Below are 16,423 nucleotides of genomic sequence, written 5' to 3' on the forward strand. Positions count from 1 at the left end.
CCGTATCGTTCGTTCTGTTACACTATGTAATAGGCATTTCAATTTAATGACAATAAAAAATCATATGTCACAACAAATGTAAAATATGTATTGCAATATCACCCTGTTTATGTCATAAGGCCTATTTTGTAATGTCATAAATATATGATAAAGGTTGTGTGTCACAAAATACTTAATGAATTACTGTTATTTTTGTGTCCATGTTGGCATCACTATAGCCATAATTGTTTTTAGTAAAATAATCCATGTACTAATAATTCAAATATCCTCAAATTTTACCCTAATTAAATTCAGCCTCTAATGCATTTTTATAAATTATTTAAAAAAATGTTTACGCCCGAAACGTATTTAAAATTTCTTAAAACAAAAGAAAGAGCATTTTTCCTATACTTGAGGAGGTACAATGAGGTACCACTGTTTTTTATATCAAATTTGGTACTTTCTAGTACCTAAGGTACCAAGAGATACCAAATTTTATATAGAAAACAGTGGTACTTATGGTACCTACTCAAGGATGGGAAAATTGCTCCAAAAGAAATTGTGTGTCCAAATGTAATTAAAATATTTTTATAATACTACTTGTGTCTCCAAATGCTTAAATAATTTTTACTAGAATTTTTAGATCATTTAAACTAATTTTGGTTGATTAAAACATTTAACGATAATTCAATAAAAAGAAAATATTTTTTCATTCCCCTCCTGAATAGGCCATTTATATAGTCATATAGCAAAATGACTAAAACAAAAGTTGTAGGTATTAATCATTTATATAACTTTATTGTTGATGACTTTTTTCAGCTAAAATCATTTAGTATTTAAAAAAAATTTTCGAACTTGTCATAATTTAAAATTTAAATTCAAATTATTGAAATAGAGTCATACAGAACAATGACCAAAAAAATTGTAGATATTGATGATTTATATAATTTTATTGTTGATGACTTTTTCAGTTGAAATCGTTTAGTATTTGAAAATATTGTTTGAAGTTGTCATAATTTGAAATTCAAATTGTATATAGGTCAATTAAACTCATATTGAGAAATAACCAAAATAAAACAGGTAGATCTCAATAAGTTATACAACTTTTGTTTCTGACAATTTTTTTACATAAATTCATTTGGCAAGATAAAATTCGATTCGAAAATTTAATTCTTTGAAATTATTTCAAAGGAGGGAGGCCTAATAGACTTCTTAGATAAGGATGGGCAAAGGGCTGGCCTGGCCCATAACAGGCCTTCTGCTCCTCCCTCACCGAGAAGTCCATTTTACCTCTCTCCTTCAATTAATTTCAAAATCTTAAACCTCCGAATCGAAATTTATAATATTAAATAAACTTTTGTGAAATAATTGTAAAAAACAAAGTTGTATAATTTATTGAGATCTACCTATTTTATTTTGGTTATTTCTCCATCTGAGTTTGATTTACCTATATAAAATTTGAATTTTAAATAATGACAACTTCAAATAATATTTTTAAATACTAAATTATCTCAACTAAAAAAGCATCAACAACAAAGTTACTTTTAATAACTCATCAATATATATAACTTTTATTTTGGTTATTTCTTTATTCGACAAAGTAATAATAACATTGTTCATAAAATGTATATGTGTCTCTTATAGTTTATAAACAATACAAGAGATATGTACATTTTGTACTGCTTTGTCGGATGACGAAATGAACCAAATAAAAGTTATAGATCTTGATGAGTTATACAACTTTAATGTTGATGACTTTTTTAGTTGAAATAATTTAGTATTTGAAAATGTTGTTTGAAGTTGTCATAATTTAAAATTCAAATTTAAATTATTGAAACAGAGTCATATAGCAAAATTACCAAAACAAAAGTTGTATATATTGATAATTGAGTGAAGTACACCAGCGGTCCTTAAACTTGTACGCATGTGTCATCTAGGTCCCTGAACTCTCAAAATACATTTTTGGGTCCCCAAACTTGTTTAGGGTGTCATATAGGTCTAAATGGGCTTCGACCCGCTCCATCCGCTGATGTGGCATGCCATGGTGACGCCTACATGTTTGTGGGACCATGTATGTCCCACATGTCAGTATCTCTCTCCTTATTCATTTCTCGATTCCTCCACTCCTTTGTTGTGCTATCTCGTTCCCTTCTCACATGTGTGTGCACCCGAGTGGGAGATAGCTGGCCCGTGACAGCGCGGGTGGTGGCCGGGCGATGTCAGCGCCACGTAGACGCCACCGTGGCATGGCACGTCAACGGATGGAGCGGGTCGGGGCCTGTTTGGACCTATATGACACCCCAGACAAGTTCGAGGACCCAAAAATACATTTTGAGAGTTCAGGGACCTAGATGACACATGCACACAAGTTTAGGGACCGCTGGTACACTTCACTCTTGATAATTTATACAACTTTGATTTTGATGACCTTTTCAGTTGAAATCATTTAGTATTTCAAAATATCATTTAAAGTTGTCATAATTTGAAATTCAAATTCAAATTATTTAAATAGAGTCATATAGCAAATAACCAAAACAAAAGTTATATATAATGATGATTTAGACAACTTTTGTTGTTGATGATTTTTTTCAGTTGAAATCTTTTAGTATTTAAAAATATTGTTTGAAATTGTCATAATTTAAAATTCAAATTTTATATAGTCCAATTAAACTCGGATGGAGAAATGATCAAGAGAAAAATTGTAGATCTTAATGATTTCTACGACTTGTTTTTGATAACTTTTTCAGACAAGTTGATTTAGTATGATTTCTGTGTTTTACTTCAGAATGGTACAATAAAATAAAAAGAAAAAAAGGTTAAACAGAGATGGAGTGAAACAAGGCCGGTTACGGGCCAGCCCATTTGCTCCTCTCTCGTCGAGAAGTCTGTTCTGCCTCCCTTGCAAATATTAAACCTTTGAATTAAATTTTATCATACTAAATGAATTTATGTGAAAAAGTTGTTAAAAATAAAGTTGTATAAATTATTAAGATCTACCTATTTTATTTTGGTTATTGCTCCATCTGAGTTTGATTGACCTATATAAAATTTGAATTTCAAATTATGACAACTTCAAATAACATTTTCAAATACTAAGTAATTTCAACTAAAAATGTCATCAAAAACAAAGTTGTATAAATCATCAATATCTACAACTTTTGTTTTGGTCATTTTTTTCATATGACTTTGTTTCAAGAATTTGAATTTGAATTTCAAATTATGACAACTTCAAACAACATTCTAAAATGCTAAATGATTTTAACTAAAAAAATCATCAACAACAAAATTATATAACTCATCAATATCTATAATTTTTATTTTAATCATTTCTTCATTAGACAAAATCATAGTAGAAATGTTCATAAAATTTACATATATAAGACATACGTACATTTTGCGAACAAAGGTGCAAACCTCTTTATCGGATAAACAAATGACTCAAATAAAAGTTATAGATCTTGATGAGTTATACAACTTTTATATTGATGACTTTTTTAGTTGAAATCATTTAGTATTTAAAAATATTATTTGAAGTTGTAATAATTTGAAAATCAAATTCAAATTATTGCAACAGAATCACATGGCAAAATGACCAAAACAAAAGTTGTACATTTTGATAAGTCATACACTTTGTTTGTTGATGACTTTTTCAGCTGAAATCATTTAGTATTTTAAAATATTTTTAAATTTGTCATAATTTGAAATTTAAATTTTATATAGTTCAATCTAACTCGGATGGAGATATGACCAAAAGAAAAATGGTAGATCTAAATGATTTCTACAACTAAATTTTTTACAACTTTTCATACTAAATTTTATTTAGTGCCATAAAAATCGATTTGAAATTTTTGATAAAAATTTTCCCTCCTCACCGGTTCAAAATCTTTATCTTACCTACTACTCCCTCTGACCCAAAAAAACGAATTCTCCGGTTTTCGTGTCCAACGTTTGACCATCCATCTTATTTGAAAAAATTTTAAAAAATTAGAAAAAAATTAGTCACACGTAAAATACTATTTATGATTTATCATCTAATAAAAATAAAAATATCAATCGTAAAAACTTTTTAAATAAAACAAAGAGTCAAAAATAAAAAATAAAAAATTAGTTTAGTTTGCGACGGCTCTCTTCCCCCCGATATTTTCCCGTTATCGTCGGCCTTTCTGTTCCTCTCTCACTCTCTCTCCTCTCCCTCTTTTTCTCTTCCTCTCTCGGTGCCAGCGGCGCAGGGGATGGGTCGCGGTGGCCGGCGGCGCGGGCGCGGCGTCGCGGCGTCCGACAGCGCAGGCGCTGTGTCGTGGCATACCTTCTCCCCTCTCTCTCACTAACCCTGGCCTCCCAAACCTTCTCCCCTCTCCCTCTCCTCTCCCTCTCACTCGCTCCCTTCCCGAACCGGATCCATGGCAGGAATGGTGTCGTCTCCGGATCCATGGGTGAGGGAGTACAGCGAGTCGTCCAGGCTCGCGGATGATGTAACCTCCATAATTGGTGAGAGAGGGTCGCTCCCGCAGTCTGGCCCGGAGATCATGCGCCACACGTCGGGGATTCTGAGGAAGATAACCATTCTCGGCAGGAGGCTGGATAGCTTGGAGGCGCTGCTCTCCAGGATTCCTCCGAAATTGATGTATGGTGATGCTTCTTTCGTAGTACGACTACTTGTCTTCTGCTTGCGTAGTTGCGTGCTACTACTAATATGGGTTGTTCATGAGATGGTGTTGGAATTGCAGTTTTTAGCTTGTAGAAATGTTGAGGAATTAACGCCGTTGGTCACATGTTTAACTTAATTGAATTCAACTAGAGTTGTTCTTGCTTTTGCACATTGAGATATCCACTTTCGATTGTTGTGCTTCACCTGTTGGGTCGAACACTAGATGGAGACAAAATGAATTAGTGTTGGTTATTATTGTGTGCCTGGTGTTCAGACTTCATTACAGCAGGCACCGTGACATATTTCTCCCTATGTGCGACGCATCCTCCGGATTATGTTTTCTTGCACACACACAAAAAAGCTTCGACCGATATTCAAGCTATTCTCTTGTTATGCAGCACAGACAAGCAGTTGCATAAGCGGCAGGACATGCTTTCAAATATGAAATCTAGAGCAAAGCTGATGGCTACAAGTTTCAACATGTCAAACTTTGCCAACAGGTGTGTTCTTTCTTTCAGAATTTAATGCACAATTCTCATATATCAACTGCATGGTTTTTTTCCTTTTTCTCTCGAAATAAAGACACTGCAGTTTGTTCAGAAGCATATTAATGAAAATCTTTGTTTGTCCATAGGGAGGATTTGCTTGGTCAAAGTAAGAAATGAGCTGATGATATGAGTATAGTAGCTGGGTTGGATAACCAAGGAATCATTACCCTTCAGAGGCAAGTTAGGAAAGGTACCAATGTGTGCTTATTACTAGTCATAGTAATATTATATAATCCAAATTCATAACTTTGCGTACATGCTAGTTTCTGTGGCTTTTATGCCTGAAGAACATCTGGAATTGCAATAGATGGAATCATTCTTTCTGCTTTGAAAGTTGCAGTCCACATTTAGATCTTTTTTAAATCTTACCGCATGTATATTAGTGAAAAATGTGAAAGAATTGAAAAAAATGCAATCTTCCATTCTTTGAGAATGAACTCTCATTTTGCACTCCATTTGCTAAAAGAATCTTTTGTTTACTTTGCAGATATGGAAGATCAATTTCTCAAATAGCTTGGTTTTGCTACGCAATTTTTTGTTGCTTGCCGTGGAACTATTGTTTGATTCTGGAAGCAGAGATGAATTCTTTTGAATATGAGATTGTATAGTTTATTAGGTTAAATATGAGACGAACCATTATTTGAATTTTGTTGTATTCTGATTGTATCTGTTATTAGTTGAATCCGAGATGGTATTTGTCATCTATGATGTTACGAGAAATTAGATTGAATTTGGTGGGCCCAAATTTAATGGGTCTGTTTTAGTAGGCTTTGATTTGATAGTTTGGTTGACAAAATAGGCCAGTTGTAAAAAAAATAATTGGCTGCTGTTAAAAAATTAATGGCCTATCAAAAAAATAATAGTTCATTAAAAAAATAATAGGTCATCTAAAAATATTTGCTAACGTTATCTGCCACATCATCGGTGACATGTCATCACACACATGAAAAGGAACATGTTGGCAGCCGCGTGACAACTATCTGTGATGTTTAATTTCGTCACAAAGATTGGGCATGATTGGACTGCATGAGCCCAAACACATTTTATGACGGTTAATAAATGTCATAAAATCTTTATACGTTTAAATCTATTGTCATTAACTTGTGACATAAAATTATATAGATCTCACATAACAAATTTGTAACGGTGGTTTTTGACATTATGATTTACGTCAACTAGATGTCACAAAGTTTATATTGTGACATAAACTCTATGTTTTATGACATAAGTACGACATCGAAAAACCACACATATCATATAGTGTGATTAATGACCATCAAATGATGAGGACTAATGAATTTTGTGAGATTGTGAAGGTGTATCCAGTCCTCATGAGAGAATTTGATGTTACGCCGCCCACGTTGCAAATAGAATAAAATCGGTATATCCGTGTTGGTGTGTGTATTTATTTTAAGTTTGAGTTAACTAGGAATGACGCACTATAAAGAAGGGTGCGCAAATGAATTCTATAAATGAATCCGGTGCTCGGAAATATTTTTGAAGTGGATCTTTCGCTCTCTTTTTTAAAGTTATGTTGAACTTATGGAAGTTCCGAAGAAAATCAGTTTCGGTACTGTAGGATTCACGAAAGTTCCAAAGAGAGCTTCGAAAGTTTCGAAGATGACAGAATTCGGTTCTGTAAGAATCACTGAAGTTCCGAAGAGAGCATCTTTTGCCCCCAACGGGCAGAAAATGAGTTGGGGTAAATACCCCCTCCCACCCCCAAGCTAGAGTTGTTGCTCACATTGTTGATTTATTTGACCCTTGGCTTGATTTCTTGATATTAACTTTGAGCCTTGCTTTCTCACTTTCTTCTCTTCACGAATCTAAGTGATTTGGATTTTTTGTGTGAGAGAGTTAGTTGTTTTGAGTTGGCTTGAGTGCTTGGAGTTGACTTCGTGAGAAATTTCTTGAGCACTAGATTCATCCCCAAGAACTCGTTGCAAGCTTGTTACTCTTGGTGGTTGACGATGTCTAGATGGCTAGGCATCGTTCCTAAGCAATCTTGTGAAGTTGGCATATTAAGCTCAACCTTGGTCCTTTTCGACACATGCTCAGGTTGCATTGATACGAGTAGAGTCCTCACTATCACTCCTTGTCTTTCTTTGTGGTGATGGTGATAGATTTTGTTGACTTTTATCTTAAGATAGAGATCGAAAACACAGCTGAAGGCGAAGCTTGATTGCTTCCAGTAGCCTTCCATGGGTGGTGTGTTCCTAGGCAAGGTGGTTATACCTCTCGTCCCAGTTAGAGATTTTTTTCGAAGAATATCCAATTTCTCCAGCGCCTTTTTATAGGTATCATCCACAGTGCACATCCACTTGGAAAAGAGGATAGGCGACTACTCCCCAAGACGCCACACATTCCGGATATGGCATAGATGTTGACCGACAACAAATGGATGTATAAAAAATGGAGTAATAACACATTCGTTATTGTAGATATTACGTAGTCGTATAAATACCTCACGAGATGTATCTTGAAGTGTTGCCTCTTTGCTAGCTCGAAGGTGGTGGGACTTGAATGCATGTCTGACACTGCTCTTCCCTGTCTAGAACGTGGATCGCTGTCCTCTAATCCTTTTGGAACCAATGGATCACTTGCTCTTCATGGTGTATCGGCTTCTTAGGAAAGCGTAGTTGTTTTAGCAGGAGCTTTAACTGCTCCACGTAATAGCCATGGTGGCTCTAGGGGAGCGCTCTTGGGTTTTCTTTGAGGAGTTCTCTATCCTGAATGGAAAGATTAAGATGACCATAAGATGTTAGGTGCTCTGATTTGAAGGGTATATACCTTGGTTTCATAGGCGCTAAATCTTTGAGTAGTTCATATTGTTTCTCCTTATTATATATCACCAACAAATAAAATTTATATATATTAAGGTGGTGCCAAATCTACTGTTAGCATCAACACATCATGGTCTTATCTATTAAAATTTAGGAAATAATTACATCCATTCAAAAATAGCCAATCTAATTACGCAATGAATAATAAAAGTAATATGATATTCAAAGGACAAATTATATGTTATGATTGATACCAGCTAAGTTAGCTTCACCGAAAATATTGGGAGAAACAATTTAAATGTGGTAGTTTATAAATTCACAATCTGCAACGAAGCGCGGGCAAACATGGCTAGTATGAAGAAAAAGTGATTAAAATTTAACTAGATTTGAAGAGATGAGAGGGCCTCATGTTTAGCTTAGGTCAGGTTGCGAGAGAGCAGAGGATAACCAAGATAAACAAGTGGAGCCGTGCTAATGAGATTGGGCTCAACACCGAGCCCCTTTAGCACCTTGCTATATTAGTAGCAACCTTGATATTGAGCTTGTAGTGCTCACTTGTGCCTAGAGAAATATTTTTTTTAAATTTTTTATTTATAGAAAAGTTATTTCAAAGGGTAAAATGTTAAAAAAAATTATCTACCGTCTCCAGTAAATTTTCTTCCAGTTGCGCAGCGCAACCCGCAACCCAGCCGCAAGGCCAAAAACCCCAGAAGCGCTAACCCCAAAAGCCCAGACTCGTCTTCTTGCTCCGGCCTCCGCCCTCCCAAATCCACCCACCCAGGAACACCAAGCCGCCCTTCCTCCTGCTCCTGGAGCTCCGCAGGTGAGCGATTCTGTCCCCCCCCTCCCCTCCTCTCCCCCTCCCCCTTCTCTTCTACATTACATGCATTTCTTTGAGAAGGGCGAAATCAGTACTCGGTTTCTTGGGGATATCTTCTTGTTCTTTCCCCTTTTATGCGTCCTTTCTTGTTGGTGCGGTGTGCTTTTGTTTGGATGGGTTTTGTGTGATCGTGGAGTTCTAGGTGAATTTTCCACCATAGGGTGGAGTTCTTTTGCCTTCTTGGCTATGGTTCTTGGAGTCTTGGGCTCTTTACTTATTTTTTTTCTTCCACCACCATTTTCTGTTGTTCTGTTTCTTGTTCTTCACATGCTTCCCCCTTTCTTCTTCTTCTAGGGAGCTGGTGGTATTTTCGTTGAAATTTCAGAGGGTTTTGTTTCTTGCGTTTTCGAAGTTCTCAAAGGGGGGGGGGGGGTTCTCCAGGGGCGAAACATTTTCCTTTCTTTTTTCTCCTTACAGAGATGGCGGCCTCTAGCAAATTTCGGAGGAGTTTATCTGTCTCCATTATCATTTTAGTAAAAAAAAGGGCAAATTTTCTGTGTTTTCTTGCTTTCTTATTGAGCTTTCCTTGGAATTTATTTCTTGCCTTTTCTTCTCTTCTCTTTGTGCATCCACACATTTGTGGTAAGGATGGTCGTCTGATTTCGACTTGCTTGAACAAAAGGTTGCAGCAGCAATGGTGTGGAGCTCGCTTCTGAGGTTGTAGTTATGCCCCGTATGTGCCTGCGTATTTTGCCTTTCATCATTCCCAAAACCATTTTCCCGTTTTCTTTCATGTCATTGTTGGAAGATTAAGAATGCTATCTATTCAATAAGGGCCTAGTTCTGTGAGGAAAAAAACCATTTAAGACTTCTGAATGCAATATAATTGTTACTTCTGAATGACATCTAAGACTTATTATTTCCCTCATGTTTATGTGCATGTGCTCTTTCTTCCTAATGTTTTATCTGTGCATGCCTGAAATATAAAATTTATAAAATCCAGAGTAATTATGTAATCATTCTATATGTGTGTAGGGATATGACTGTCATTATATATTTTTTCCTTTGATCTGACAAGGTGATGGCGACATTTGTTGGGATGCATGGTTTGAGATTTTGTTTCCCAGAAATTGGATGCTCATTGGAGTGCCTTCTTCCATTGTATAACTAATTTTCCCTTGATTATGTGTGCCAGTCAGCATTCTTGGGTTGTGATGAATTTTGTATTATGTTGTCATATTCCCTGAGTTTTGCTATTTGCAATTTACTCGTGCAGTGTACTATTGACTGTCCATGTACCTATGGTTTCTTAACTTTTATTTTGTAATCATAACGGCTACTCTGCTTTCCCAACTTCTCTCTGTTGCTCGACTGAGACATGGGATGACTGGCTTTTTTTCTTGAGGGAGAGTTATGCGAAAGATAGATAACCAGTTTTCAGACATGTCACCCACCTAACTGTGATTATATGACCTGACTGGTAAATTATATGGCAACAGGTGGTGATACACGACCCTTATACCTGACTGAATATATGGACTCGTTGACATGTTTTTAGAACTCATATTATGTGCCTGAAGAAATTTATTTATTGAGACGCTCCCAATTATAATCCAGTACATATAATGTGAGTTGGATCGAGTGCATGAATAGTTAGTAAAGGCCTTAGCACAACATTTTTCTTTGGAAAATGCATGTGCAAATAGGTCGAACCTTTGTGGAATAAAGCTCTATATTTCTTCCATGCAGCCATGTTTTGCATTTTAATTTTCTCATGTCTAGAAGCTAAACTTAAATGTTGAAAGAAGTGAACATTTTTTATTTAAAATGCAGCATTTTGTTGCATGGAATGTAAGCCTGGAGTGCAATTGCTATAAGGTAGCTAGCACCTGTCTTTATGTGATTGTACTCATTGCTTAATCTTGGCTGTGCTCTCCTTATTCAGTGATCTTTGTGCAGATAAACACATTATCCCAATTATGGTTGCTGCTGGCTACAGCGGCAACCCACGTCATTGTCATGTTGAAGAAAGAGATGATAAATGTAGCAGCCCAAAATTACAGCCTGATTTTTCTGCTGATGAAATATTAACTTCTACTAGTGGTGATTCTTCATTGGCTCATTTGAAGCTTCGTCATCTATGGTCAAGTGTACAAGATTTTGTTGTTGAACACGTATCATCGAAGGATCTTGATTTGTATGGGAGCAAGGAGCTTCTTGAATCAAATAGGTTCCAATATATGGGCAACAATGACTTAAGGGATATTGTATTATATAGCTTACATGCATTCTTTAAGACTGCTGTTGAGATGATATCCTATGAAGGGCATACTGAAGATGCTGTTGTTGAAGCCATTGTGGACTCTGCGCTCTGTTACCAGTTTGACGGACCTATCACTAAGATCGCAGAGAGCGCACGGACATTGCTACAGGGTGGTAAAGTGGTTGGCTCTTTCTCAGGAAAGAATCTTGACACAGATTTGCACATGCTGGGCTTTTATATTCTTAGTTGTGCATCAAATTTGCTTAGGAAGTATTTTCCATTCTTCACTTGGGGTGATGCATTATGGTGCATTCTGCTCTGTGACATGGATCTCTCTATTGCTCATGCATTTCTAACTGGTATGAATGCTGTTGCAAGTGAAGAATCGGAAGGGCTTGAGGTGAACGGTCAGAATCTAAATGAGTCATCAGGATTGCATGGTTGTAGTGCTGCAGAATATCTGAGAGAATACCCACTGTCTCGGTCTTTAGCAATGCAAAGGATGTGGTTCAGTACTTTGACAGATTACATTGTATCAATTAAAAAGTCTGCAGGTAAAGATCAAGTTGCTTCTTCTGGTCAAGGGCAGGTTGATTCTTTTGGTCAAATGCAAAAGGCTTCGTCTTTGCCTAGGACTGCTGTTCAAAATAATAGAAAATCAGCTAAAGGCACCAGTAGTAAGGGAAATTCCATTAAATCTCTTCCAGACTCTAGAAAGGACAAGGACTTTTGGGAGAGCTTCCAACTAGCGAAGAGTTGTGGCAAAACTTCTTCAAGAAAATTAAAAGATAGTAGAAATGTCTCTGCATTTCTTGAATCTGCTTGCAGCACTTTGACAGGCACAACAAAGGTAGCTAATACAATGGGCGTGAAGTCAACTACATTAGTTTCAACTCTGCCTCTTTCTAGCCTTTCTTCAGTCAAAAGAATAGATTCACCAACAGTAGTTTCAACCCCACCGCTTCCTTTTCCTGTTAACCATGCCTCCAGCTCATCATATAATCAGTCAGGAACCAAGCATCAAACTGTACCTAATGGTTTCGTACACTTCACTCTCCCGAAAACTCCTGCAGATGGGTTCGACTTTTATTTCTCACATGATGGTATGCAGACCGCTTGGGTTCCAAAGGATAGGACAGAAGAGCTGGCTCTTGATCTGATCCGACGTTTGGGTGAGCTAAAGCTGGAGTTCAAAGTTTGGACAGATTGGGCTAGTGATAGGGTGATGCAGTCAACAAGTAGGTTGGCAACTGAAAAAGCTATTCTAGCATCTCTGAGAAAGGAAGTGGAAAAGGCTGAGGACTGTGGTGTCTTTAATAGAAAGAAGCTTGAGGAGACAGAAAAAGCAATAGAGAACACTTCTCATGAGCTTGATCGTGCTGATTCTCGTGTACTGGAGCTTGCAAGTGATATTTCATGTTGTAGGCTTCAGAAGGAAGCTGCAAAGTTACAGGAACAGCGGTCAGATGCAAGTTGTGCTGACATATTAAGGAAGAAAAATGAATCCCTTGAGAAACTTAAGTCTGTGGGGAAAGAGAAGATTCATTTGCAGGAGGAGCTTGCTGCTGAAAGCAGTAAGGTAACTAAGCTAGAAAAAAATCTTGAACGTGCTAAAGGATATATGGATAGTTTAAAGGTGTGTCATTTTCACACAATGTCTTTCCTAAAAGTTAATGTTGTCAACAGAATGTTTTTAGTTATGCGCTCATTTATTACTTGATTTGATGTAAAGCCGATTTCTTATGGAGTTTTAAGATGATAATTCTAATGTTTGATTGTTTGGGATATCTTGGTTTATACAAATCCAATGTATAGTTTGAATAGATACTTACCAAATAACAATACCTTAAAATCGTCTAATCTACCCGTCCTGGCACCCATCAGACGATAATCGTCTATCAGGCTGATTAGTCTACCCTAGTCGGTCCTATGTGTTTGTAACATTAGCATTGTTAGTTTGTTACATTCTGCTCTTTCCTGTATGCTTACCTTGTTTATATAAGATGATCTAGATTACTGAAATGTTTTCATTCAATAAAACACCTTCCTATAGTATAATATATTAGTAGTGTAAAGAAAAGCAAGCATCAATATTAATTGTCCCCTCTCCTTAATAGTACAATACTTGGGATTAACTGACGTTTAATCGGATGACCAGCTTTCTGATCAGCTCGAGTTGATTGTACCTAATCAGAGTTAGGGGATCGATCAGGACGGTTACTTGTGATCAATTGGATGATTAGATAACTTTGATGCTTATCTTATCAACATTGTTTCCTAAGACTGTTGTTTAACCTCTTGTTCCTTTTTTTTAAAAAATTGCACATAAACTTCAGAAAAGGTGCCAGGAAGGAGAAAAGATGGTTGAGGAAGCTAAGGAACAGGTTCACTTTGAAAAGAATGAGCTTCGGCGGATTGAGATGTCAGCAAGAACAGAGTCCAACCTTCTAATACTTAATGCACAAAATGAAGCGCGGGGGTTGCAGGCTAATATTAAACACCTTGAACAGCTGGTGCACGAAAGATTGGAGTCTCTGCATCAATCCATGAAAGAAGTGGGCAGTAGTAACAACTTTTGGATCATTCCTGAGATTGCGAATCATCCAGCACTTGGGCTTGAATCTGTGCGGCGGGAGCAAGAATGTGTCATGTGTATGGAAGAGGAGATTTCAGTAGTTTTTCTCCCATGCCGGCATCAGGTTGTCTGTGTGGGGTGTAATCAGCTTCATCAAGACCAGGGCATGACAGACTGTCCATCCTGCAGATCTCCCATCAAGAGAAGGATCTGTGCTCGCTTTGCTGACAGCAGTTAGGAGGGGGTGGGTGGATGTACATCTGGGGAAGAAAAACTTAGGTATACAGTTCAAACCTTTTCTTTTGGGTAAATCAAAATTGCAGTTAGGCTTAAAAACTGTTTCCTGCTGCTGCTAAAGAGCAGTTCACTGCCTTTTGTCAGCTCTTGAAATCAGTTGATTGCATAGCAGTAGAAAACAATGCAGTCAGTGAGAAAGGATAGTCATTTTGCAGGCTTACTTCCTAGGTGATACTTAGGCATGGTGGTGATGCCTGGCGGCCTGTCCTCATTTTTTGTAAGGATGGCTATCATACTTGATGATGCATACTGTTAGTAAATTGCCACCAGCTGGTGGCATTCGCTTAATCTGCGTTGTTCCCTTGTTTTGCAATTTTCCAATGTTTGGGTCGAATGGTGTTAGAGTCGCCCTTTGGGACCGCCTGATGACTGATGATCTTCAAAGCTAACAAAAATGAAAGCCTTGCTAACTATGCCTATGCACATGACAGAATGATGAGATCGCACTGTGCATGACACACTCGGTTGACCACCTAGGTACCATATTCACCTAACATGTTAGGCTGGTCTGAGTCTTTTCCTTTTCGCTGAGAAACAGTGCATATTATACGGTATGCGGCTAGCATTTATGTAGTTTTTCTCATTTTCATACGATAGCAGATATAGGGGTCTTTTGGCTTTTTAAAAGAAAAAAAAAGGAAATAGGACGTATTCGCTTAATTTCTAAAACTGAATTTAATTTAATCAAGGGTTGGTAAGATTCTGCGCGTTGAATGAGAAAGAGAGAGCTTAGCCTTCTCGAAGATGCTGTCCATTCCTAATAAGATGCCGTCCATTCCTAATAAGATGCCCCATTTGACTTTTCGGTTAGGTCTGTTCGTTCTCGTAATGTTGTTTGAAGGCTAGATAAATGTGGCTTTGTTAAGATCAATAACTATAGCTGATGTGATTTGAATTTATGCAAAAACAAAGTCACGAAGGTTACTAAAGTAGGCAAAGAAATTGTTGAAGATAGAGATGAGCTTGAGAGAAATTTTCTTATTTTTGCAACAATACCATGCTAAATTACTTGGAAAGAACGGTAAACTAGAGAAGAAGATAGCTAAGCCGGAAGAGAGGTTAGATTGTAGTATGGCAGGTAGTCAGGTAAGGGGACGAAAGATAGTTGTCATTAAGAATGAATACGGATCCTAGTTGGTGATGCCACCATAGGATGGAAATTGGACTGCCTAGATCAGTGGCACGCACTGTTCAAAAATACTGTAACAAAATACTGTAGCGAATATTACTATTGACAATACTACTGCAGTGACCGTTGTGTATCGTTGAACATCAAAATGGATTGCTCAGATTGTGTGTAGTTCTTATAATGTAAACTTAATGACTACATGTGTTCTTGTGGTATATTCCTTTAAGAATATTATAGCTAAATAATATATAATTTAATTATGGTGAGAAAACACAATGCAATCCTTGTTCTAATAAACAACAGACATCCAATTCAATCAATGGAGCAATAGAATCTGCATGCTTCATGTGTCCAATCACTAGAGCACCTCCTATATAGGTCCAATATACACATGCTCAATTGTTCAAAGTTCTTGTCCAATTACTGAACAACTGTTATATGGGTCCAATGTACATAGGCTATATTGTGCAGGTGCTAAAACTCTCTCTCGATCTTTTATGTTCCCTGATAGGCTACTCTTAGGCTGTGTCACAGTCAAATATTGTATTATTTATAACCTGAAGGGTGATTCAGGCTGTGTTCTTTCGATAGATGATAGATGAAAAATTATCTGATTTTTTATAGTTATTTAATAATATAAATGATCAAATTAACTAATAAAAAATAAAAATCTAATCTAATATAGTAAGATGATGAACTTATATATAAAAACTTTCTTTTTTTTGTAAAAACTATCTCGTTTAGCAATTTGAGAAGCATACGTGCAAAAGCTCATGAATAATCCAGCTCAAAATAACACAGCCTTAATCACCATGTGAGGATCCTAGGCTTAACTTTTGAAATGTTTATGTTGAATTGATTAATTTATCATTTTCACTAACTCATTTCTTACGCAATGCTGGAAAGGATGGAACAGACTTTACGAACAATTACCATGCGTCCAAGTGAATAATTTTCATTTCTTGATTGATAATGATACGGTGATAAATATTTTTTGACTATAAATATAAATATTATTAAGTTAGATTTGTTTGATATAGTGTTGAGCACTGCGTATGTGGTTGCTTGCGTACGAGATTAATCATATGTGCATGTCTCACTAAACTTATTGGAGTCATGCATCACTGCAACCTAGTTAGCCCTTTGGGGGATTTCCCACCTATTATAGTCAAACTAATAAAAATAAATCATTGATAAACGCGATCACAATTATTTAGGACCGCTAGCTATATGACTTCCTGCTCATTCTAATGCTATTATTAGATTAGAGAAAATAATAATATGTATGAAATGATTTTATATCAGACACATGTCCACTAGCTTTTTTTACATCTGAATCATGTCTCCACGCAGTCACAAAAATAATGTGCCTCCTCTCTTA

General features: G+C 36.5%; 2 protein-coding genes across 4 annotated transcripts; both read left to right on the plus strand.

Moving 5' to 3' along the window:
• Positions 1 to 4,196: 4,196 nt before the first annotated feature.
• On the plus strand, positions 4,197 to 5,974 carry LOC102706252 (syntaxin-52-like). Of its 3 annotated transcripts, none has more exons than XM_015843512.2 (4): positions 4,197 to 4,603; positions 5,026 to 5,127; positions 5,262 to 5,351; positions 5,663 to 5,974. In XM_015843512.2, the coding sequence occupies exons 1-3, from the start codon at positions 4,380 to 4,382 to the stop codon at positions 5,290 to 5,292; spliced, it is 357 nt and encodes a 118-aa protein (XP_015698998.1). In that variant the 5' UTR covers positions 4,197 to 4,379; the 3' UTR covers positions 5,293 to 5,351; positions 5,663 to 5,974. The 3 variants fall into 3 exon arrangements, 2 of the variants coding, with proteins under 2 accessions (XP_015698998.1, XP_015698997.1); XM_015843511.2 differs by having other exon boundaries at positions 4,198 to 4,603; positions 5,262 to 5,365; XR_001551764.2 differs by having other exon boundaries at positions 4,200 to 4,603; positions 5,031 to 5,127; positions 5,262 to 5,365.
• Positions 5,975 to 8,704: 2,730 nt separating this feature from the next.
• Positions 8,705 to 14,201, plus strand: LOC102706530 (putative E3 ubiquitin-protein ligase RF4). Its single transcript, XM_040526496.1, has 3 exons — positions 8,705 to 8,781; positions 10,738 to 12,677; positions 13,378 to 14,201. Exons 2-3 carry the CDS (start codon positions 10,758 to 10,760, stop codon positions 13,852 to 13,854), a joined length of 2,397 nt encoding a protein of 798 aa, XP_040382430.1. The 5' UTR covers positions 8,705 to 8,781; positions 10,738 to 10,757; the 3' UTR covers positions 13,855 to 14,201.
• Positions 14,202 to 16,423: the final 2,222 nt, after the last annotated feature.

Source organism: Oryza brachyantha, chromosome 7 (genome assembly GCF_000231095.2).
Source record: "Oryza brachyantha chromosome 7, ObraRS2, whole genome shotgun sequence".
Taxonomy (NCBI): domain Eukaryota; kingdom Viridiplantae; phylum Streptophyta; class Magnoliopsida; order Poales; family Poaceae; genus Oryza; species Oryza brachyantha.

Excerpts from the sequence above, each read along its gene's own strand:
- LOC102706252 (XM_015843512.2), top strand. The coding sequence starts at position 4,380 with ATGGCAGGAATGGTGTCGTCTCCGGATCCATGGGTGAGGGAGTACAGC. Across the intron at positions 4,604-5,025 it reads AGGATTCCTCCGAAATTGAT|CACAGACAAGCAGTTGCATA; the intron begins GTATGGTGATGC and ends CTTGTTATGCAG. Across the intron at positions 5,128-5,261 it reads ATGTCAAACTTTGCCAACAG|GGAGGATTTGCTTGGTCAAA; the intron begins GTGTGTTCTTTC and ends GTTTGTCCATAG.
- LOC102706530 (XM_040526496.1), top strand. The coding sequence starts at position 10,758 with ATGGTTGCTGCTGGCTACAGCGGCAACCCACGTCATTGTCATGTTGAA. Across the intron at positions 12,678-13,377 it reads GATATATGGATAGTTTAAAG|AAAAGGTGCCAGGAAGGAGA; the intron begins GTGTGTCATTTT and ends CATAAACTTCAG.